The sequence below is a fragment of the Trachypithecus francoisi genome, unplaced genomic scaffold (assembly GCF_009764315.1).
Source record: "Trachypithecus francoisi isolate TF-2019V2 unplaced genomic scaffold, Tfra_2.0 Lachesis_group4, whole genome shotgun sequence".
NCBI classification, from domain to species: domain Eukaryota; kingdom Metazoa; phylum Chordata; class Mammalia; order Primates; family Cercopithecidae; genus Trachypithecus; species Trachypithecus francoisi.
In genome coordinates this window covers 103,976,550-104,002,031 of record NW_022681469.1, presented here as the reverse complement: position 1 = coordinate 104,002,031, position 25,482 = coordinate 103,976,550, and the positions used below count along the sequence as shown (strand labels likewise).

The 25,482-nt window shown below is 38.7% G+C and overlaps 1 protein-coding gene across 2 annotated transcripts in view; it reads right to left on the bottom strand.

Moving 5' to 3' along the window:
- Positions 1–25,203, bottom strand: part of DPY19L1 (dpy-19 like C-mannosyltransferase 1) — a 35,120-nt gene extending 9,917 nt beyond the window's left edge. For both annotated transcript variants that reach the window (XR_004433050.1, XM_033193488.1), the window contains exons 1-4: positions 25,070–25,203; positions 22,527–22,647; positions 21,669–21,762; positions 1,010–1,067 (exon numbers count right to left, since the gene is read on the bottom strand). Coding sequence is in view for 1 of the 2 variants with exons in the window: in XM_033193488.1 (XP_033049379.1) it covers positions 1,010–1,067; positions 21,669–21,762; positions 22,527–22,647; positions 25,070–25,144 (348 nt within the window). In the remaining variant the exon portion in view is untranslated. The remainder of the gene's footprint in view (positions 1–1,009; positions 1,068–21,668; positions 21,763–22,526; positions 22,648–25,069) is intronic.
- Between the last annotated feature and the right edge of the window lie 279 nt (positions 25,204–25,482).

The window sequence follows — 25,482 nt, the reverse complement described above, 5'->3', positions numbered from 1 at the left end:
CAGTAATAATACAAGCTAACAATTACATAGTAGCTACCATGTGCCAAACATTGTTCTAGGCATTTACACATATGAATTTACTTAGTCTCTGCAATAATCCTACGAGGTGGGTAACATCATTATGCTCATTTACAAAGAGGAAACTAAGGCAAAGAGAGATTAAATGACTTGCTCAGGTCACAGAGCCACTAAATAGCAGTCAGGATTTGAACCCAGGCAACCTGGATCCAGAGTCTGTATTTTTTACAATACTGTTCTCTTTAGAAAGCCCTTAAACACTCAAATATTTTGCAAAAAGTACTTAAAAGAGTATCAAATGTTAATACATTAAAATAAGAAAATACTGTGTAGCTCCTGCAACAAAAAGTTATCCCTACAAAAGAAAGTGACATCGATTACCGCCTACTTCTATTATAACTAAAACGTTAGCTTTCACAGTTTTAAAATTATACAAACAATTGATACTTGAGGGTAGGTGTGGTGGCTTACACCTGTCATCCCAACACTTTGGGAGACCAAGGCAGGAGGACTGCTTGAGGTCAGGAATTAGAGACCAGCCTGGGCAACAAAGAAAGATTGCATCTCTATAAAAAATTAAAAAAAAATTTTAAGAGTGTGGTGATGAGCCCCTGTAGTCCCAGCTACTCTGGAAGCTGATTCTGAGGCAGGAGGATCACCTGACCCCAGGAGTTTGAGGCTGCAGTGAGCTATGATCTACTACTGCACTCCCAACTGGGCAACAAAAAGAAACCCTGTCTCAAAAAAAAAAAAAAAAAAAAAAAAAGAATTGATATAGTTGATACAGACCCACTATTTCATCAAATTACTAAGCCTTATATCACATAAAAAGTATAATGGTCATGAAAAGTTAACTTAAATGAATGCTAGTGTTTAAATTTTGAATCAAAATAATAAGATCAAACATTTAAAGAATGCCATTATAGATTAAATTTAAAGAAGAAAACTGCATTGCCAGGAGTAATTCTGAGAATAGTTTTTGATTACCTACCTCTCCATGATTGAAAAAGAAGCACAACACTGTAACCAGGCCTCCTAATCGGCTGCCACTGGAAAAGAAGAAAACATAACTCAAATAACAACAATTCAGGTCAATCCTAAGAAAAACCTTAAAACACATACGATCATAACCTCTGGTATTATAAAAGATTTTAGTCACACTAGAACTCTCCTATGCTTATTTACAAAATAGTTTATTTCCTCCAAAGTTTCATTAGTCAAAATAATCTTTTTTCATTTTTAAAAAATCATTTGCTAACTTCAAAATGTATAGACTCAGAAAAGCACGCAAACTGAAAGGGAATAAAAAATTCTTACTAGTCATATTACTGTACATCATGCAACCTGATTTTTCTGTTTATTTTCTTTAGTACCTCATATTTATTTATGTCCTTCAACATTTCTCAAACTGCTTTCCTTGGGACAGATGACATACATTAGGAAAAAGGGTGAGAAAGATGTGCAAGGAAAGCGATCCATGGTCATGAGGATGGAAAACCCCCACACTGCCTACTAGCTCCTAGAAATTCACAAGGCACTTCCACACATTAAAGATTTAATTTCATATTTCCCAAATCCCATCCCCAAGCTACTTTTCTGCAGAATACAGAATGCCGGTTTATAGATAAAGTTTTATGTTTCATTTGTTTTCAAAAATTGGAATAGAACACAAATATCAAAGTATGACAATCAGGATTATAACTGTAGGTAAAAAATTAAAATGGTATAATCTGATAGTTCTAACAATTAACCTTCATTTGCTCAGCTAAGAGTGAAATATGTTCCTTACTGTCCCCGAAGTCTGGGTAGGGGACATAAGGTTTAGGTTTATTTCATCATGTTCTGCATCTTTACTCTTGAGGTCTTATGCTGCTTTCTCATTATTCTACCCAAATCTTCTTCCTTCTTTTTCTCTAAGTATAGGTATACCACAGAGAGGTCAGAGAGGAAACAAAGAACCAGATGGTGTAGGCATCAAAGGCCCTGTATTTACTCTTGTGATGTATGAATGAGGAAAAGAGGAAGAGAGGTAATGGCCAGCAGGGATAATCCACGAAGGGAGTATCCAGAAGGAGACAGGTGGGGCTGCGACCCAGCACAGGTGGCCTGTTTGCCTTGGCAAAGAGGAGGAAGACTGCATATTTAGTGGCAAGTACTTTGTGGAGTTTCCATGTTCCCCACAGAGCAGAAGACACAGCCACTTGCGGCTAGAGAGAAACGACGGCAGCATTAAAAGTTTGAGGAAAGACAAATGTCTGAAACACCACTCACATTTCAGGAGAGCGGTAACTGGGGAAAACAAGTGCTGCTGGGATATCTTAAGGGAACAATTGAGGCTGCAGAACACACATCTATAGGGTCACTAATCATAAGACTGTGTGATTTTTGCCTACCAATTATCAGCCTAGAAAGTACAAATGAAATATAAAGAAGCAAAGAAACGGAGGACATTGGCCAGAAAGTGGCTGAAGTGATGGATCACTGAAATAAGAGCATCAGATAGAGGAGCTTAGAAAGCAGTACAGGCCAGGAAGTAGAAGCCAGGGTTCTCTCCTGAAAGGTGCACCACATCTTCTTCAAAAGAGAAGCATACAGGCTAGGCCCAGGCTTCATCACAAGTGATTAGACATTAGAAAGGTTAAGACAGAGTTAAGCGTTTAAAAAACAAATAAACACATTTTAATGTTTTGAACTTACTCTAACAAGACAAAAAAATACAGAAGTTTATAGGGAAAAACGTGATTTTCCTCTTGCTGCCCTCTCCCAATCCTATTCACCTAAGAACATTTTAGTACATGTCTATTCTTCCAAATCTCTCTCTCTAACTACCCAAACATATATTTTCTATGTGATCATATTAATATCTGAAATTTGTTCCTTTTCTAATTATTCTAGCGTAAAGATTATTCCTAATCAATATATATGTAATAACCTTAGAGGGATTATTTTTATAGATGGCAAATACTGTATAATACAAATATATTTATTTAGCTCATTCCATATTACTGGACATAGAGATATTTTTCAATTTCTTGCTATAACAAAAAACGGTTAAACATCCTCGTACATGTAAATACTGGCGCGTCTGTTTCGGTAGGAGGGACCTAACTGTGAGACACGTGAGTCAAAGGATGTGAGCTGTGCCCGGAAGCACTGCAGCAGTCTGCATCCTCATCACAGACGACGCTGGAGATCGTTTCTCCACCCCTCCTGCAGCACCTCATGTGCTTTTCAAATTTTGTCCTTAGATAGGTGAAAACCCTTTTCGCACTGCTTACTTGTATGGAGCATCATTTTAGTGTTTTGTTTTGCAACATGCATCTTCTCTTCCGTGAACTGCTTATTTACATTCTTGTCTATTTTTCTATTAGACTATTTCCCTACTTAAAAATTAAGGTTATCAAACCTCTGACTGTCAAATGTGAAAATAACATTTAAAAGCTGTCCAAAAAAACAACCACTTTAAGCCTTGAGGCAGATGTGACTGTGATCTGAGTCACACATGGTTACAACTTCCGTTCTTAGATTATAGATTAACTTGCTTTCTCATTTTTCTTGTTCAGCACAATGACTAGAGAATTAAACAATGTCAGGCACCAAAACTTCCTACTTTTTTTTTTTCCCCCAGAGACCAGGTCTCACTCTGTCACCCAAGCTAGGGTAGAGTGGCACAATCATGGCTCACTGCAGCCTCAAACTCATGGGATTCAGCAATCCTCCTGCCTCAGCCTCCAGAGTAGCTGAGACTACAAGTGTGAGCCTGCCTTCGTAGTTAATAACCCGTTATAGATTAACTTTCCCTGTGTTGCTTTACTTTGCTTAGATCAGACTATAGAAAATCCATCATTAGGCCAGGCGCGGTGGCTCACGCCTGTTAATCCCAGCACTTTGGGAGGCCAAGATGGGCGGATCACGAGGTCAGGAGATCGAGACCATCCTGGCTAACACGGTGAAACCTCGTCTCTACTAAAAAAATACAAAAAACTAGCTGGGCGAGGTGGCGGACGCCTGTAGTCCCAGCTACACAGGAGGCTGAGGCAGGAGAATGGCGTAAACCTGGGAGGCGGAGCTTGCAGTGAGCTGAGATCCGGCTGGCCACTGCACTCCAGCCCGGGCAACAGAGCAAAACTCCACCTCAAAAAAAAAAAAAAAAAAGAAAATCCATCATTATTATACCCTCTGTTAAAAAAAAAAAAAAAAAAAAGTTAAATGTACCCTTCCCCAAAAGAAATACCACCTATAACCCATCAAACTGCTGTGACTATGTGCCAACCTGTATGAATAATGTTGTATTTCTGCTAAAAACTTCTGTCTCTGCCTATATAAATGAAACCTAAACTTCCCTGCTTCCAAAGGCTGACTTCATTCCTTTGGAGTTGGTGTTCCTGAGTGGTCCACCCTCACACTTTGTGCTTGAATTAATGCTCTTTAGATTCTGATATTTTTGATTATTTTAAGTTAACACACATGTGTGACGAAGTATTCTAATACATTTGTGGTGTATGCTGTCAGAAAGAATTTTTAAACTTTTATTTATTTAAATATGTTGATATTTTCCTTTATTTCTTCTGCACTTCCTGTCTTGTCTCTGAAGGTCTTCCATACCTCAAAACTATAGTCTCCTAAAATTTCTTCTAATATTATTAATTGCATTTTCCACTTAGCTCTTTCACCCTAATTTTGTTCTCTTTGAAACAGCCAATTATATTAAAATCATGTATCAAGTAAACATCCCTTTTACCAGTGAATGAAATTCAGCCTTTATCTTATATTAATTTCTTACAATGCTAGACTCTGTTCTATTTCATCCAACTGACTTAATTCTGTATTTTTTTGTATCACACTATTTCTATTACTGTAGCATTATGGTAATTTTAACGCATGATTTTAAAAAGCTCCCCACCCCCAAGTACTCTTTTAAGATTTTTTAGGTAAATCTTACCAACTTATTCTTACATACAACGTCTGAACCAGTCTCCCAACCCTGCTCCCCTACCCAAGAAAGAAATATCAGGCTTCTGATCAGAATGACATTAAATTTATATATAATTTGGGTTGGGAAGGACAGTCATTTATATGATAGCCATTCAGTTAAACAGTATATCTCTTTCCATTTACTCAATTCTAATTGCATTCCCTTAAATAAAATGTTTGGGGCCAGGCACGATGGCTCATGCCTGTAATCTCAGCACTTTGGGAGGCCAAGGCAGGTGGATCACTTGAGGCCAGGAGTTCCAGACCAGTCTGCCCAACAGGATGAAACACTGTCTCCACGAAAATACAAACAAACACACAAACAAACAAAAAACATTAGCTGTGTGGTGGCGCACAACTGTAGTCCCAGCTACTAAGGAGGCTGAGAGTCAAGAATCGTTTGAACCGGAAAGGTGGAGGCTACAATAAGCTGAGATTGCTCCACGGCACTCCAGCCTGGATGACGGAGTGAAACTGTCTCAAAAAATAATAAAAACTTTTTTGGACAAAGAGTTAAATACCAAAAGTTAAAACTTCTAGAAATACAAAGAGAACATGACAAAATCTGATCACAGTGGAGAATTTTAATTCTTTCATAATCTGACAGGTCAAGTAAGCTAAAGGAAAAAAACTAGGGATTTGAAGGAGATAATCAACAAGCTCAATGTTGTGACTATACGGAGATTACACATCATTTTCTATGTCACTGGAACATCTAGTTGTAAAGGTACCTCATTCTCTGATTAGAATCTAAAACAACCTAAAACACAAGAAAGATAAGTTTTTAAAAAAATGACACTTGGGGAATTTAGTGTAAAATTTCGTTTTAAAAATTCCCTGGAACAACAAGGAATCAAAATGGAAATTTAATAACTTTAATTTTCTAAATGGCAGAATAAAGGTAGGGAAAGAACAAAAGACTCACAAATCCAATTCCCTGACGAAATCTCAGGATGAGGTTTGCCTAAGAAGTCGCATACCCTCACTCAGTTGCCATACAACCTGGGAGGCTCTGAGGTTGGACAATTTCCTGAGGGCAGAGCCACTGTGACAACATTCCTTTTTCACCAAATTACTAAAATACAGGTTACGGTCCAACATCTTCCATGAATATGGGCTCAGCTTTGCTTAACTTGTAACAAAAGAGGCAGATTTTTTCTAGTACACTTTGGGGAACTGCAAAGCTAGAGGAGGAGAATAAAATTTGTTTATCTCCAAGGATGTTCTGAGTTAGAATCACTGTGAAATGATGTGACTTGAAACAAATCTAAAATAGTGTTCTCGATGTCCACTCTCTCACCCCAATCCATAGAGGCTACTACGTAAGTCCTTTTATTTTGCTAAACAGAAAAGATGTAGCAATCAGAATACCTAAAATTAATTTTTTTTCCCACTATAGTTGATCAGTTGATATTTTAGCATTCCCTAGTGGTTAAAAAAAAAAAAAAAGTCTCTTCTGCAATATTACTGTCAGAAAATATGAAAGCTCCTATTGTGCAAATTTTAAAACATTCTAAGCTTGCTAAACATTTACCACATTTACTTATACATCTCATTCACCTAAACCTTGATTTTTCTTAGACATAAAATGAGGGGATAATGAAAAATAAAGCTAAAAAGGACCTAAAAATACTTTCCAGTTCTAAAATTTAAGAATTTTATAATTCTCTTCTTTCCTACCTACTACAGTTGTATAGATTTAAATCAATTATTAAGTTTTGATAGGTTTTATTAATCACTGAGATTTTTATCTCTATTTACAAAAATGATGAACCATCCAAAGTTAAACTTTTGAAGAGAAAAAAGCAATCAGAGTTAATTCAAAACTATATTAAATAACTCTTACGAGTAAGCTTTCTTATAGTTGTATAAATGCTTAAGAAAGAGAAAATGGAGAAAAATTTGGAAATAACCAAATTAAGATAATTTCCAATCTTAAGTTGGAGATTGAAGGCTTGGGCACCTTCCTAGCCCAATGAAGAAATGCCAAGCAGGCCTGGTTCAGAGCTGAGAACCTTCCCCTATACTCATGGTGGCGGGGGGCGGCGGTGGGGAGAGATTCACTGGTTACTAAGGAAAGAAATAGGAAAGAAAGATGAGGAATGAGGATAAGAATCAGGAAGGGTGAGAAAAGTTCTCAGCTTGGTCCTTTCCAGTCTGTTTCAAGCAAGTCATTAATGCCTTTAACTCTCTATCTGCCAGTTCTAACAGAAGTTATTTATTTATTAGATTGTGAACTCAATTCACCCATGGTGCCTAGTACCAAGCCTTGTTCATGAAAGACAGTGAAAGGGTATCTGAAAACAGAACTATTCAATTAAAAGACTGCTGGCATTCCTTTTCTGAAAGCTTGGAGCCAAACACACCACACCTCATGTCATTGTTGCCCTCAGTACTGGCCCCAATACCAGGCAGGGCCATGTGTTCAGGTGAGCCTCTGCTCTGACCCAACCACCACACTCCTCAACTCCTATGCAGACCTCTCCACTGTGTGCTCAGGGCCCTTCATTCCACGGTGAACAACTACCTATCCGACACCCACAGCCTCTTCCCAGAGGCTTCCTCCTTCTCTTGCCTGGAAATACCACTCTCCTCTTAACAAATGCTTCCCCTGGAGCCTCCCCAACAATTCTGTGTCCTAGTATCCCAGAGTCTGTCTATTTCCCTCCATCCCACCACCGCCATACCAGCCCAGGCTCCCATTCTCTTCCCCTGGGCTACTACAGCCTCCGACACTCCCTACCCAAAGCCTGCTCCCTCTATGCTACAGAGTGTGTTGTCTTTAACAATGAATGGACCCAATCCCACTCCCTCCACACAACCGTTCAATGGCATCCCACTGCCCACAAGGTCAAACCCAAACACCAAAACAAGTAAAAAATGCCTCGCAGGATCTGGACCCTGCTTACACCTCGACTCCTTTCACTATTCTTCCTCCTACTCACACTCTGTTCTCCAGCTGCACTGTCCTCATCAGAGTTCCTCAAATGATAAGACCACACTGACAAGAGTGTGCAGAGCAGCCTGGGAGCAAGACCAGTGGGGAGCAGAGCCCCATGAGCTGATGCAGAGTCATCCCAGGGTGATGGGCTGGCAGAGAAGTGGAAGGACGCCAGAGATATTCTGAAGCAGGACAATAATAATAGGATTTTGTGACTACTTGGATTACAGAGGAAAGAGGAAAGTCATGGCTATCTCCGAGAGGTCAGACTGGGCATTAGAGTAGACAGAAGAGTCATTTGCTGAGATAGTGAACACATAAAAAGGGGAAGGGTTTGGAGAAAAGATGCCAATATTGCCAACGAATAACCTTCATCAATTTATGCATACTAAATAAAAATACTTATCTTTTAAATATTCGTACACAACTGTTAGACCAAATGAGTTTGATTAAAGATACGTTAGCAGGCCAAGTTAATAGTACATTCAAAAAAAAAAAAAAAGGGCCAGGCACGGTGGCTCACGCCTGTAACCCCAGCACTTTGGGAGGCCAAGGCGGGTGGATCACAAGGTCAGGAGATTGAGATCATCCCGGCTAACACAGTGAAACCCTGTCTCTACTAAAAATACAAAAAAAAAAAAAAGGTCGGGCGAGGTGGCAGGCACCTGTAGTCCTAGCTACTCAGGAGGCTGAGGCAGGAGAATGGCATGAACCCGGGAGGCGGAGCTTGCAGTGAGCTGAGATCGTTCCACGGCACTCCAGCCTGGGAGACAGAGTAAGACTCTGTCTCAAAAAAAAAAACAAAAAAACTGTAGCTAGAAAAGTTTGACATGGTAGAATTCACAGTCTATTTAAGATGTGTTTTTAGCCAAAAATCCAGCCTGTATAAGCAGTAAATGCTTGATTTTTTGAAAATAAAGAATAAGAAAATATACAAAAAATGGAAGCAAAACTGGCATGAAATTAAAGAAATTCAACCTTTCCTTAAAACAGGTGGAGGGCAGTGGAAGAGTGGAAAATTAATACAAAACGCTCTTCCATTCTGCTACAGAGCCTAAGAATACTGAGCACTTCATAGGTAACTTGGTTGGATCATGGGAAGAGACGGTAGGAAGATTAACTGTGTTAATGATGACTGCTCACTTCAGATGTAAAGTGGGACATCAAGCAAAATTAAAATTTGACATATAGACTAATCTTCCAGGCCCTTAGGGCTTCTGGAACATATCTAGAAATAAAGCAGCTTAAAAAAATTTCTCAGGTATCAAAGAAAAACTCTGAACCTCCAAGGACCAAAGAAGGTAACAGAGAACAGAAAATCGGAAGATGAAGGTATTGTCCTCTGACTAGCTGGTTCCTTATGTGGAAGAAAAGGCATTTTCTGCTGACTACTTATGTCTACAAAAGGACGTCCAGGCTTTTCTCACAAAAGCTCAGACACAATGGAGAACTGGGTAGAGACAAGGGTAAATATTCAAAAAAGGGGGAGGAGATCAGGAACAGATCAGAGGGGACCCAGGGACTCTGGGCAGCCCTCATTAAATGTAGAGAAGTTCATGAAAAAGATCATTTTTCTCTTTAAAAAGCGACCTCCTTGCCAGAGAGGGGATGGAAGTGAGGAAAAGGGAACACTGACCCTACCTCAGTGAGTGTGTGCTCAGCCCTCATGCATAAGCGTCTGCATATGAGCGGGGGTGAGGGGGAGGAGGAGTCACTGGCACTGGGTGTCACTTCTGCACTGAGGTGAAGAATCAGACATGCCTCCCGGACTCCGGCCACAGGCAGAGGCAGCTGAGGTTGGTAAATGAAAAAGCAACAAGATGAAAGGAGCCTGGGTCTCCCGAAACAAAGCAGTTTCCACTCTGATCATGCTGTCATACAAGCCACTAGTCAGTTAAGACCCATCCACTTTGCAACCTTCTAACCAGCTCCTCATCCTTAGATACAAAGTCAAGCTAGGAATCACGAGGCTGTGGGGATGGAAGCTTCCAATGTGAAAAACAGAAACTAACACAAATTGAAGGGGGACCAAGAGGTAACAAAGACAATGCAGCAGGCGGAGAAATTTTCAAACTCAAGATTCTTTAAGTTGGAAATCTAACAGAAATGACAATAAAATGTAAAAATAAAATAAAGGAGAAAAACCCTAAGAAAATTCGACTTCAAGAAGTCCAATATCCAATCAATAACTTTCAAGAAAACAGGAAAAAAAAAATGGAAAAGAGAAAGTCATTAGGGAAATAATACTAAAAAAAGTTTTCCTCCAAAGTGAAGAAAGTGCGCAGACAGAGCACACAAAGTATGCGATGAGAAGGATGAAATAATATCTGCCACATCATGACCTTTTAGGGGACTAAAGAGAGAAAGATGAACCCAAAAGCTGCCAGAGGGAAAAAAAACTAGCCACACACAAAAGGAACTAACAGTAGAATAGCAACAGACTTTTGAAAGCTACACTCCGTCTTAGAAGACAGTCGAACAAAGCCTTTAAAAGTCTGAGGAAAAATTAAAATCAACAACCAGGCAAACCAGTAATTAAGTGTAAAAATAAAAAGGAAATATTCAAACATGCCAAACAAATGTATTTTAAAATTATCTCTGTGACTATCTTGGAAATTACCTGAGGATATGATCCTCAAAAGGATGAAACAGACCAGAAAGAGACCAACTTGGGGTCCAAAACACAATGAATCCAAAGCAAGACAGGAAAGGGGAATTCTCAGGATGATGGTGAACAAAATTCCCAGGGAATCGCTATACGGAAGCCCAGGGAAGGACAGGTCTAGGATGGAACCAGAGACAGAAGCTCCAGGAGGGAGGCCCCAGGGGATAGGAGTGGAAGAAATGAAATAATGGATTTTATACATTTGACAAAGTATAAAATAAGTGTTTACAGTTCATTGTAGATCTGGAGAGGAATTAATCAGCATACAGAACACCAAGGAAAACAAAATATTAGCAATAATTAACCACAGGAAAAATTTTAAGTTACCAAATAATTATTTATACTACTTAATTCAGCAGTAAGCAATATTTTTACAGTCATAATAATGTAACTGTGGACCATGGTTTTACATATTAGAATTGCTGAGGTTTCAAAGATCTGAAAGTGGCTTTCCCCAGACAAAGGGATCGATGGGGTTGGGAAGACAGATGGGGCAAGGGACCACTGATGTACTTGATTAGAAAAAGTTGAATAATGCCAAAAGATATGCATATATATACAAAGCAGTGAAAATTCAGTTTAAAAACATACTAATAAGTAACATACCCATTGTAGGACACATTAATAGAAAGAAAGTTGTTCAATTAACTTATTTGGAGACCTCTTGATATTTGCCAAAAAATACTTATAAGGAACAAATCATAAAAATGTTCCAGATAACATTAAAATAGATGTTCGTAGTCACCACCAAAAGAAATAATACAGTATATTTTAACCTTGGCTTGAAAACCATTAAAGAAAAACCTTCCAAAAAAAAGAGAAACTTTCCATACTGAAATTACCAACTATAAACTACCAGACCATGCGAAGGTACGGAGTTACAGTCATCTTACCTGGAGGATGAGGAGTTGGGGAAATGTGTAATCGCAAAAGCAGACATTTAAGAATCCACCCCCCAACACGCAGTATGTTACCTTTCCCTCCAATGTGTAGTTAGTTCAATAAATGATTCTAAGTAAAATTAACTGAGGAAACTATTAGAATAATTATAAAATTACATGTATGACAGCCACAAATGGAGCAAAATAGGATCCCGAAAAATGACAATACTAGAAAGAGTAAACTTCCACCTATCAAACCAAAACAATGCGTACAGAAATATCAGCTGAAGAACAGAAAAATCCTGGGACCTCAGAATCCTTCAGAAATGAACTATTACGGAACAGTAATATTCTGGAACATGCGAACAGAAAATAGAACAGAAAGTCTAGATCCTTCTTAGTGTCATGTATCTTTAAAACATTTTAAGTAAAACTTTTTATGAAATATAAATACCACTCACTTTGGAAATGGAATAAACACTTTTTTCTTCATTATGCAGAATCTTTAAACAAAAATTAACTAAAGCTGCAGACAATTTAATTGCTGTGGAAAGAACACTTAAAATGTATTCTCAAAGACAGTAGAGGACACATTTTGGAGGCATTGTTGGTACTCAAATCCCTACTCTGCCAATGACCTTATCAAAGTTATTTAATATCCTTGTGTCTCAGTTTCTTCATCTATAAAGTGGTTTACCTATTTCATGGGGTAACCATATGGATTAAATGAGTTTCTGACTGCAAAGAGTTTAGATTAGAGCCTCGCACATAAGTGTTATACATGTACTGAATTTCTCCAACCAAAAACAGTCTTCAGAGAAGATTGGAATCTGCAGAGGGAAAGCTTCAGAATGAGTCCACTGGAAAAATACTTCCTAAATCGGTAAATGCTAGTAAAGCTTATGTGATAGATAATATATTTCTATTGTGCCTTTCATATATGGTAACCATAAGCTAAGTTTTTATTTCAATATTTTATTTATGATCAATTCATGTATTCAACCAAAAAATATTTTGGAAGGCAAGCATTCCTCTGGGTCCTTTGCAAACACTACCTTATTCCATTCTCACACAGAAGACAGTCTGTTAAACTCATTCAGGTGTTCTCCCCTCTATTCAATCACTTCTTTAAAAATCTTCTATAATCTTCCATTTTAGTTAACCTAATAAAACACCGCACCTCCCTTTTACAACCCTAAAAGATATCTGTTACTTTATATTTTCTTTTACATCTAAAGGCAAACCGAAGAACTGGCAGTCACTCTGAGTTCTGCTCACATCATTTATTCAAACTGTATAAAAACTCAACCTTAACAGATTCCACCCACAATTCAGAGCTTCTATATAGCTTTTTTTGGTCTTCTAGCATTAACCATGACAGCCTAAGTTTGCCAGACATCTAAGGAAAGCACCTAACATGGAAAGTAAAGAAGATGTTTAAAAAAACAAGCGAGGCCAGGCGCAGTGGCACACGCCTGAATCCCGGCACTTTGGGAGGCTGAGGCGGGCAGATCACCAGGTCAAGAGATCAAGACAATCCTGGCCAACATGGTGAAAGCCCCTCTCAACTAAAAAATACAAAAACTGGCTAGGCATGGTGGCATATGCCTGTAGTCCCAGCTACTTGGGAGGCTGAGGCAAGAGAAAATTGCTTGAATCCAGAGGTGGAGGTTGCAGTGAGCCAAGATCATGCCATTGCACTCCTGCCTGGTAACAGAGTGAGACTCTGACTCAAAAAATAAAAAAAAAAAGAAAGAAAGAAAAAAAACAAAAAAAAAAAACAAAAGCACGCCGCGCGCGCGCGCGCACACACACACACACACACCACACACACACACACACACACACACACACAAGCTAGAAGATGCCAAGGTTATTCTGGGAGGGTAAAAACATCATTAATACCCTCAGAGGGAAAATTCATTCAATCCATGAAACAAAAATAAAATATTATTTTTTAAAAATGAATGTTTATAGAATAAACAAAACTTCTTGGAAATTAAAAGCATGATAATGAAAAATAGAAACTCAGCAGAAGGTAGGAAAAAATAAGGCTGATAAAATGTTCTAGAATGTAGAACAAAGCCAAATAAATTAAAAATGGGTTGGAGGGAAGAAGAGGACTGGGAACTATGAACATCCAAACAATGAAAGTTCTGAATCAGAAAACAAAGGGAATAAAATAAGTAAAGAAATAATTCAAGAAAATTCCCAGAAATCAAAAGACATGACTGAAACAACCCATCAAATGTCCAAGAGAACACATGAAAGCAGATCTACACCGAGACATAATGCTCTGAAATTTCAGAACCACAGAGACAAAGAAGATATTCTACAATCTTCCAGAGAGAGGAAGGGGAAGCAAAGGTCACATACAAAGGTTTAGAAATCTGAATAACTTAGGAACACCTGAATAGCACCATCTGAAGCAATCAACATTCTTGTTTTTTTTTTCCTTCTTCGGATGGAGTCTTGCTCTGTCGCCCAGGCTGGAATGCAGTGGTGCGATCTCTGCTCACTGCAAGCTCCGCCTCCCGGGTTCAAGCCATTCTCCTGCCTCAGCCTCCCAAGTAGCTGGGACTATAGGCGCCCGCCACCATGCTCCACTAATTTTTTGTATTTTTTAGTAGAGACGGGGTTTCACTGTGTTAGCCAAGATGGTCTCGATTTCCTGACCTCGTGATCTGCCCACCTCAGCCTCCAAAAGTGCTGGGATTACAGGTGTGAGCCACCACATCCAGCCAGCAACCAACAATGTTTTCAAGTCTAGAGTTCAGTATTTGGCCAAACAGTGAACCAAATACGGAAGCAAATAAAGACATTTTCAAATATGCAAAGTTTCCTAAATGTTTACTTCCTAGCTATCTACTCTCAAGACCTACTTACTAGAAGATGAGGTCTACCAAAGTGAGAAAATAAACCAAGAAAGAGGAACAAACAGGATAAGGGCACAGGAGATCCAACAGGGGAGAGTGGTCAAGGAAATCTCAATGGGATGCCAAGAGGACAGATGTACACAAACCATGGAAGGTGGCCAATCCAGAACCAAGTACTGACTCATGCCCAAAATCTCCACATTTTATTTGTGTGAGCCTGGACCAGATTCTCATCTGTATTTTATCTTGGCTCCACATGCTTTACTGCTGGCATCAGTTAAAGACACTTATGTCACTCACAGAAGTTATTCTGCTTTGATATGCTCCATAGAGCCAGGGTAAACAGTGGTGAATTTAGAAAGAGGGAACAGCTCTTCCCCTCATAATATTTCTGCTGGATATTCAGTACCTGGCCACTACATTTCTGCCAGATGTCCCTACCGACTGAGTCCCACATTTAGCCCAGGACTAGCTCATGACCTTGCCTACTGATATCCTGAGGAATCACGCTCTTGGTTGAAAATGTATATGGGATTTCTCAGGCCTGGCCATATGCAAGGCTTTGCCTGGCAGGCATCACAGGGGAAAGAAGCCTTTCACACACCAGGCTTGGTGCAGAGCCAGTGTACTGTATTCTCTCAGGGGAGTTGCAGTCAACGACTCAGCCACTTCGGAGTGATAAACCTCTTCTTGTATTTGCCTTCCTAGCCCAGGCACCTTTATTTCCTGGTCCCATTCTCTGCTGAGGCCTGGTGGAGAGGGGCTCCTTAAAAAGGCTACTCCCCACTCTGACTCAGAGTGCTCTCTTTGGCTCCGAGCCCTTCTCCTTTGCCCCACCACCTCAAGAATCATAAACTGCAGGAGCCTTTTGCTCCTTTTGATGGGGGTGAGATATCCTGGTCCTCACATCTCACTTACACCATTACAGTAAATGATTAAAGGCTTAACTCTCACTTTTGGCTTGTCCGTTTAACCAGCCACTCCAATACCTGGCAGCTCAGCTCCCTTCCCTAGCTCAGCTGAACTCCTGACAGCCTCAGAACGTTCCCTCAGGGAACCTAAAGACCATGACTCAGAAACTCTCTTCTTCTGGGAACTTTCACCTAACAATGGCAATAGTGTCCTCTCCTTCAAGCAACTAGGTTTGTGCCTGATACTCAGTTTTTCAAAACTAGATACACCGTATTTAAGGATATGCATATGAGTGGCACAATCATAAAGAAAAACAAGAAAAACATTGGTCCAAAAGTTAGGATGCCATTTCCTCTGAGGGTTGAGGGAAGGAGAGAGAATGCATTAAGAAGGAATGTTAAGAGTATGAAAGCTCTGATAATTTATTTATTTTTTAAATCTGTGTCATGGGTACATAAGTATTCATTTTACTAATCTTTAAAAATGTATATAAAGATTTTACACGATTCCATAATCATAACATTTTACACATAAAAAAGTATTTTTTTACTGGTTATTTATTTACTGGGTCATAGATAATATACTCATATGATAGCAATGCATAAAATAAAGTAAGAAATTTCACACAACTGTTTCTTGTAAGACCCTCAATATAAACTGAAGGGATAATTTAAAAGTAAAGTTTCAATAAAAGCATTGCATGGGGTACAATAAATAAAAGTCCAAGTAGGCAGCAGTGACTGGGCAGCTATCAGTCAATAATGAGACACTCCGCAGGGGCACTGTTCTGTTTGCCCCAGGATGACTCACCAGCCACACTCACTGCCCACTGTTTTCTCCAGAAGACCTCCTCAGACGGCGCTTGATCTAGAAAGGAATCAAAGGCTGAAGAGCCTAAAAACCTAATGGGGTATTTTTGGTGCAACCTCGCATAGGATACTGAATGGAAAAGAACTCAAAGATTCTAACATATGATCTAAAAATAAACTAAGTACTTTTATAATTCTACCATATTTCGCTTATCTGAGGCAAAAGAATTTTTGTCTATCCTTCAGCTCCAGTTTTAAGGAGAGTAGTAGGAACTCTGAAGACAGATGCAGCAGTAATCAGGGAAGAACGCTACAAAGAAAACGAAGCTCAAAAAGACAGCACCAGAGTCCTTTCTGGCCAGCCATAGCCCTGGTCTGTGAAAACCCTGGGTGGTTTCATGTATCATTTCACCATCCTAAGATTCAAAACAAATCAAGCAATCAAAGGCAGGGCTGCTAAGTAAGCAACTGCACAAGCAGAGTAGTGGGAGGGGCGAATGGGACTAGGGCCTCATTGCTGGGGAGAGGAGGAAGGGGTGGGAGACTAGATGGGGATAATAGCAAGGGGACCCAAGGAAAGTCCAATTAAAAAGTTTTGTTGGCTGGGCACGGTGGCTCACACCTGTAATCCCAGCATTTTGGGAGGCCAAGGTGGGTGGATCACCTGAGGTCAGGAGTTTGAGACCAGCCTGACCAAAATGGTAAAACCCCATCTCTACTAAAAAAAAAAAAAAATACAAAAATTAGCTGGCTGTGATGGTGCGCCCCTGTAATCCCAGATACTCAGGAGGCTCAGACAAGAGAATTGCCTGAACCCGGGAGGCGGAAAGTGCAGTCGGCCGAGATCACACCATCGCACTCCAGCCTGGGCAACACAGTAAGACTTCGTCTCAAAAAAAAAAAAAAAAAAAAAAAAAAAGAAAAAGAAAGTTTTGTCTTAATTTTGTCATGTGAGAGAGAAGGTAAGGGATAAACGCATTCTGAGGTGGATGGGAAGGAACCAAGAAAGCAAGCCTGAAGGACAGCAACGGGCAAAGAAGAACTGGCAGCCAGTAGGAATAAATCTAACACCCACAAAGGAATAAGCCTTAAACAAAGGCACTTTTTTCAATGATTCTCTGATTCCACCAGGCCTCTGTATCCCAGTATTGTACTCCCTCTTTTATTTCAGCTAGTCAGAGTATTTCTGGCACCCTTTTCCAAAGAGAAAGAAAAAAACTCCTCCTTAGAAACCCTGTTATTGTTTGCACTCATCCTTACATAGCAGTAAAATTTATAATAAACTTTATATACATATGCATTTTTCCAGAGAACTGTTAAACATATACACATATTTAACAGCTTAATATACTATCCAATCTATTCTTCCTCAACAATGCACCATAACCAAACTAACCCTGAACTCCAAAATATTACTAAAATCACACTAAACAGGAAAGAATAAAAGCTTTAGTATCACCTGCTTGATATGTGCCTTAGAGTCCAAAAACAAAAGTTTTTTCTGTTTATAAATAAGAGAACCTTAAGCATACATAAATTCCCTCCAGAAGAAACCATGGGGAAAGTTCTAACTGCCCAACAACCAATGCTCCTTCTTACTGGCAGAACAGAGATTTCCACACACTGGGTCTTAAGAAACTGGCCTTTAGAAACTGTTAGTCTGCGGCTAAGAAATATCAGGGTATCTTATGAAACAAATAACGGTACGTATAAATCAATACAGCTTCAAAAAATAATTAACAATGAGCATTTAAAAAAAAAAACCTAAAATACTGAGAATTCCGGAAAAAGAATTATACCATGAGTAGGCTGTATTTGCAAAACAGATCTCACTTCATCTCCTCAAGTTAGAGCTTGGCGGTCTGGCTCCATTCACCATTTGGCTGTTTTCTATTTTTCCTTCTTCCATTTCTGGTGAAACGGACTGGCTTACCTGGCTTCTAAAAACTTATATGTATATTATTTCAAAACAAATACACTTCTGAATTTAAAATGTCACAGTCAATCTGCCTGCAAATTTCTAATCTGCTAGACAAATCTCAACTTTTATTTCTCAGTATATAATACAATTTATTTTTTTAAACCTAAAAACAACTTTAGATATCCTCCTCTTTATTTTTAACCCATATTTTAAGAAGTCTGCAGCTTTATCCCTCTCATAAAATTACAAGGGTGACTAACCATCAAGAAAGAAAACATTAAGAACTAACTAGTAATCTGAAACCTCTAAATGTACTTCAGGTCAAAAAACATACAAAAATGCAATGAAAAACACTGATAGAAAAGAAGTGTTAAGAGTCTCTATTCAAAATAATATACATCAGGATCAACTGTGGCAAGAACCTTCAGTTTAGGATGCCTTTGAATAGAGCTAAAGAGATGGTTCCGGGTTAAGAAAAAGCCCACAAACAGCAAAAGGAGATCTGGAAAAATAACAACATGTGCTGCTAGTGCAGACCTCCATGGGGTCCAAGAGTTGGGGAACACAGAAGGGGCCAGCTAAAGCACAAAGCAGTCAAGTGGGTGGAGCTGAAACAAGTCACAGCCATTGACAGAACCAGAGACAGTCATCTAGAAAGACGCAAATGCTCTAAGGTAAAAGCTGCTCCCTCAAGCCACCATAAGCAGTAGTCTACAGACTTCTTTACACCAAAAGTACAGTGAGAAGACTTTACACAACTCAGCACACACACGTGTGTGTGTGTGTGCATGTGTGTGTGTGTGTGTGTATATATATATAGCAAATGGAAGTTTCTCTAAATAGTATCTATCCTTATTAGTGTGGTAGATGATATTATCTACTTTGTAGTATTTTTTTTTTCATCTAAAATGAAATGGGCTCAACCCACTGAATCAATTGTAAAACTCTCTAATAAGTGATGCCCTGCAATTTGACAAACACTGTGCTGAAGTAGTCACTGCTTAACTTTGAGGACTGGGGAAAGTCAAGTGTTCCATGAGATCATACTTCAGCTTGAATCCTGTTTTCATACTGGTCAATTTTTGTATTTATTTCACTCGCTTTGGAATAGGTTTCAACCCAGTCAGTTACCAAGGCCTTTCATCATCCAGCACAACCACTGTTCCCATCTGAATCCTCCACAACACCCCTGAAGAACATGCATCCCAGCGAAACTGATCTGCTTATGACCTGCTTTCCACACACTAGATTTTGGCCTTTGCCTCTCCCTGGTATGCTTTTATCCTCATGGTTTGTTTCCACCTATCCAAATACCTCTGATTCTACAAGGTCACACTGAAGTAGCCCCTCCATGCAGAGCAAATTCCTTCTGCCTCTGCAGTTCTAAGCGCTCTATCCTTCCTTCCTGTCTATCTTCCATTCACACACACCCTGCCGGACTCCCATGCTCTCAGAGCCCAAACAGTCTTAAGAAACTACTTGGTATGAATTGCATGTGTTGACTGAACAACTGAATATGCATCTCCCATGGAGACAGAAAACTGCCTACCAGGCACCACAGGGGTTAAAGACTGAGAAAGGTCAGGTCAGGGCCAAAACCACCAGAAACCCCTCAACTGAAACCAGAAACTTCTATTCTCTTCAGTAGATGGTGTGCCTTCTGCCTTTGAAAAAACAGTTGTAACAAGCATTACAAGAAAATATGAATGCTTTAACAATTGTTTATAAATTCTTCTTTCAATTAAAAAAGGAGCCAGGCATGGTGGCACGCACTTGTAGTTCCAGCTACTTGGGAGGCTGAGGCAGGAGGATTGCTTGAAGCCAGTGGTTTGGTGCCGTCGTGCACTATGACCACATCTGTGAAAAGTACTGGACTCCAGCCTGGGCAACAATATAGCAAGATTCCTTTTTTTTTTTTTTTTAAGGTAGCATAAGTGTAGATTAGCAGTTTAGCAAACATGCCGTGTTTCATATTCTAACTTCTCTTATTTAAAATCTAATCTCCCAAATGTAATGAAGCTACCCATAGACAGATGGGCAGTACTTAGCAAAATGGATAGACACCACCAGGTTTCCCTCCCTCTGGCTCATTAGGATGCAAGCACACAGGCCCACTTTCCCTCGAGTCAGCCCCCTTTTCTCATTACCATAGTCTTTTGGTTTAACTTACTTCCCTGTGTCTTGTTTCAAAAACAAAATCTTTCACATCATCTTTTAATGATGCATTTTTATTTTTGTCTCCCCAATTAAACAAAATAATTTTCTTAGACCTAAGTCAGAAATATTAACATCCAAGTATCTTAAATCTACATGCAAATATATTTTACACTGATCTTCTAACAGCTTCCTCGTTTGACAAATGCTTATCAAGTAACTGCTAGATACTCAAACGGTGGGCTAGAAACTCAACAGACCTTTGAGGTACTAAACTGAAAATGCCACACTTCCAAAGGAAAGGAGATAATGGGATAATAGCAAATTCAAACTCATTATCCCGAATTGAAAATCACATACAATTCTCATAATTCTGTACTACAAAGAATCAATAAGCAGCAAGGAAGAAAATTCTAAAGATAATCTCAAGGTAAAATACTTCAAACATATACAGTATAATAAATTGGCAAAAAAATAAGAAGAAAAGTAAACATAAAAAGCCTTTAAAAAGGAGTCTTTTAGTTTTAGGAATGCTGCTCAACTACAAAATAAATCAGGTCAGATATTAAACACTGTACAGAAGATACTTCTAAATATTACATAGAAGATACTTCTATTTTAACATTAGTAAAGAGCTATTAATATCATTTGATAATGAGTGGTCTTTTCCCTTATATATTATGTAAACAATATATACTGGAAGGAGCTGAAACAATCTACAGCCACTGACACTGGAAGAAGAATGGAGTCAGCCATCTGGAAAGAGCCAAATGCTCTAAGGTAAAAGCTGCTCCCTCATGCTACCTTAAGCAGTAGTCTACAGACTTTTTTTTACACCAAAACTATAGTAAGAAGTAAGACTTCACACATCTCAGCACACACACATATACACATACATACAGCAAATGGAATATATTGTTCCATAACAATATATTAGATATCCCATAACCATATATGGAATATATATTGCTTATGCCCAAATGCCTATGAATATTTAAAATTTAGGCACTGTGGCTCATGCCTATAATCTCAGTACTTTGGGAGGCTGAGATGGGCAGATCACTGAAGCCCAGGAAGTTGAGACTAGTCTGGGCAACATAGTAAAACTCTGTCTCTACAAAAAATACAAAAAATTAGCGGAGTTTGGTGGCATGGACCTATAGTCCCAGCTACTCAGGAGGCTGAAGTGAGAGGATCGCTTGAACCCAGAAGGTGGAGGTTGTAGTGAGCACAGATCACACTACTGCACCCCAGCCTGGGTGACAGAGTTAGACCCTGTCTCAAAAAAAAAAAAAATTAAATTTATCAAGTATTCCCAACTCTATTTACGCCTCTAAAACTATCTTAAGTGTGATGGGCCATGGCAGTGGTGAAATCATGCAAATAATGAATGATTTTATGATAATAAGATATTTTAGGATATTTTCATAAAACTGAACTATAAATTAATCAATGATTATTAAGTAATCAACTATTTTATTTTAGTATATCTTATAAACAGTAAAATATTATCTTACCTTAAATATGTGCCATATATGAAGAATAACGCCATCATTAGTCCATTTAAAATAAAAATTACAGCAACATAAAAGCAAGCAGGATCTCCCAAGCCTTTAAAAATAAACAAAACATATGTTCTAACCACATTAACCCAAGTTACCTTATGTGTCTAGCAATTTATATTAAATTGTGTTCATTTTGAAAATGGTGGCCAGATATATTCAATGGTTGCCCTGGTTCCCACATGAAAACATAACACTACTGCAGAACATAGATGAGATCAGGGTAATTAGCAATGGTGATTTTAAAACAGGGCTGCAAATTCACAGATAGGCCTCCTCGGGAGGTGTGGGGTCTATAGTCCCCATTTTTGAGTTTCATTGTTCCTGTGACTCTTTCAATGGAGTACGGCAGAACAACACTATGTGACTTCCAAGGCTAGGTCATAAGAGGCCATGCAGTGTCTAGCTTGGAGCCTTCAGCTGCTATAGGAAAAGCCTTACTACAACTCTGAGGTACTTGCTATCAAAAAGCCCAAGTCACCCAGAAAGGCCACAGGTAGGTGTCCCAGCTGACAGTTCCAGCTGAGCTCAGCCTCACAGTCCTCCACGCCCAGGAGTCAAAATGTGAGCAATGCAGCCTCTCAGTTAATTCCAGCCTTCCCAGATATTTGCGTCTTACTAGCGGAGGTCCCTGAAATCATGGAGACAAACCAGCCCTGCTAAAGCCTGCCCAAATTCTGGACCTGCAGAATCCATATGCATAATAAAATGGGTGTTGTTTATACCACTAAGTTTACAGTGTAAGTTTATTATGCTGGATAAGTTTATTATGTTACAACAGATAACTGGACAATATCACAGAAAGAAGCTTACCTTCACAGCTTTCAATAGGACTGAGTCCTTCTCCTCTGGTAACTGTCCAACATATCTTGGTTTGAATACCAATCAAGTCCATTATTTTGGTATAAATCCGGTACCAGCTGGCTAAAATTACCTATTTTTAAAAATATGGAGGCATCTTAAGAAAATATACTAAACAATTTTCATTACTAGAATACTTTTGAGATATTCTGACAATTACCATATTTTCCCTTTCTATACCATCCACTTGGCTCCCTTTAAATCTAGTAAAACGAGGCTCAGAATCTCCTAGGCAGATTCCTCACTGGTCAGTTTTCAATTGTTCATCCATAGGTAAGGACAAAATATGGGCCCCAAAAAAGTGCTAAATTTATGATTTTCAAAAACTATACAACTCTACTAAGAGACACAAAAGAGGATTTGCACAAGTAAAAGATAGTGGGTCTACTGGAATAGACTGAATTATTTAAGATATGAATTCTCCCTCTAATTCATAAACATAAAATAATTCTATTCAAAATTCCTAGTGTCTAAAATGTATCGAGAAAACTAAAGGGAATGTTTTAACAGATATTAAGTCTTACCACTTTCAATGATTAAAATAGTGTGATATTGGCACAAGAATGGCTAGAGAGATCAATGTAACCATGGTACAGGTGGTGATACGCCACCCCAGATTCCCTCTTCTGGGGTGAGGCACTCATTCCAACAGCTGGCTGGAAGACTGGTAAGTTAGAGCTGGAAGCTGCATCCCTCCCGGGGAACTGCCCGTGGCTGAAGAAAGTAAATTCACTCAAGGTGACAACCCCTACCCAAGGGCAATCTGCATCCAATGACTGACTAGTCAATAGGGAAAGATATCAAGCTCAGGGGCCCTTCTCTCAAGGTAGGACAACTCTGCAAGGTCATCCCAGATCCAGAGCTGCCCAGGGACTGGATGAGGCTTTCACAGTGACTGCATCAAAGCTCTCGTCTTCCTCCTGCCTCATTCATCCCCCTTAAGGTGTTGACCCTAAGGACACTCCCTCAACTACTTCCTGCATGTAAATCTCCATCTCAAAGTCCACTTCCCACAACCTCAACCTAAGGCAATACTGAGCACAAAATTCAGAAACACATGCAAGCATGTATGTATAATAATTTTGCATATAAAGAAGAAAGCTTACTTCAAATCAGTGGAGAGAGGATGGACACCTCATCAGTGTTAGGTTACACACAATACCATTTTCAAAAAAAAAAATTCAAGGTTAGATTCCTACCCCACACTATGCATCAAAACCAATTCCAGATAAATTAAAAATGTAAATATAAAAAAATTATGATTATAAAAATGAAGTTTTTTACATGTATGTATAAAAGACAAAAAAGATTCATGATATATTTCTGTATAAAAAAATACACAGACATCATACACAAAGCTAAAGGGCAAACAACTGGGGAAAATGTTTCATTAAATAGCTTATATTAATATCCAGTATATAATAAATGAGCTCTTATAAAATTTTAATAGAAATATAGATAAAACGCATGAATTGGCAATTATTTTTAAAAGTAAAAAGGCATTATATGTATATGTATGTATGTTATATATACATATATAGAGAACACTAAAATATATACATAATCAATGAATGAAATACATCATGTGACTTCAATTTCTTTGTCTATCCAATTAACAAAGATGCAGGTAAATAAGTAGTTTCAAAAACACTGCTGGTGGATAGTTCAATATCTATCTTGAAGGACTTTTGACAAAATCATTAAAGTATATATTCTATTGAACTAGAGTTCCACATCAACAAATTTATAGTTTTGCAAGGAGGATAAAGGAGAGGCCAAATGTCATCTCCATTTGCTGGATTGGACTCACCTTCCCTCCACCCCCACTCAAGAAAGTGCACTCAATTAAATGAGGATAAGGAAGAAAACATTTAACAAATGACATGTAAAAGTAACAGAGCTCCCTTAGTATAAACCTTACACGCACACCAAATCTAGTTTTTGTATTTTTTAAACAATGCATTCACAACAACAGTTCCCCACAGAATTAAAGCCCTCTCCTCAAAATCTGTAATGATCTTTTTTACATATTCCTTCACAAGATACATATTTTCTTTTTTGCTGTTGTTTTTTGTTTTTTTTTTTTTTGAGACGGAGTCTCGCTCTGTCACCCAGGCTGGAGTGCAGTGGCCGGATCTGGGCTCATGGCAAGCTCCGCCTCCCGGGTTTATGCCATTCTCCTGCCTCAGCCTCCCATGTAGCTGGGACTACAGGCACCTACCACCTCGCCCGGGTAGTTTTTTTGTATTTTTTAGTAGAGACGGGGTTTCACCGTGTTAGCCAGGATAGTCTCGATCTCCTGACCTCGTGATCCACCCGTCTCAGCCTCCCAAAGTGCTGGGATTACAGGCTTGAGCCACCGTGCCTGGCCCATATTTTCTTTTAAAAATTAAATACAATTTAATATATTGAATAATATCTTAGATTTAAAATCAGCATTTAATACAAAAAAGTTTTACAAAAGTGCAAAATCACAACTGGAAAAAGTGCCTTACCTCAGGGTAAAGATTGAATCTTTTTAATGTATTAATAACAAGGGGGTATTCAATCACTTTATCATTCATAATCATCCATACTCCATTCAAAAATGAGGGTGCTTCCACAATAGTCTTGAAATAGGAATAATATAGTCCCTGAAATAAGGATAAGCTCAGTTAAAATAACAATTATGATGCCTCTTCTAAGTAAATACACTGTTTTTGAAAAACAAAGCAATTAAGCAAGTAACAGTTATTAATACAATGAATTTCACAGGTTTTTGATCACTGATAAATCCTAAAGTTGCGAAAAAACTATGTATTTTCACATAAACATGTCTTAGTTGAAATAACTGAATGCAAAATAGCTTCAAAAAGTTTCAGCATTTACAAAATAATACGACTCAGCATACTTCAACTTAGAAAATCCT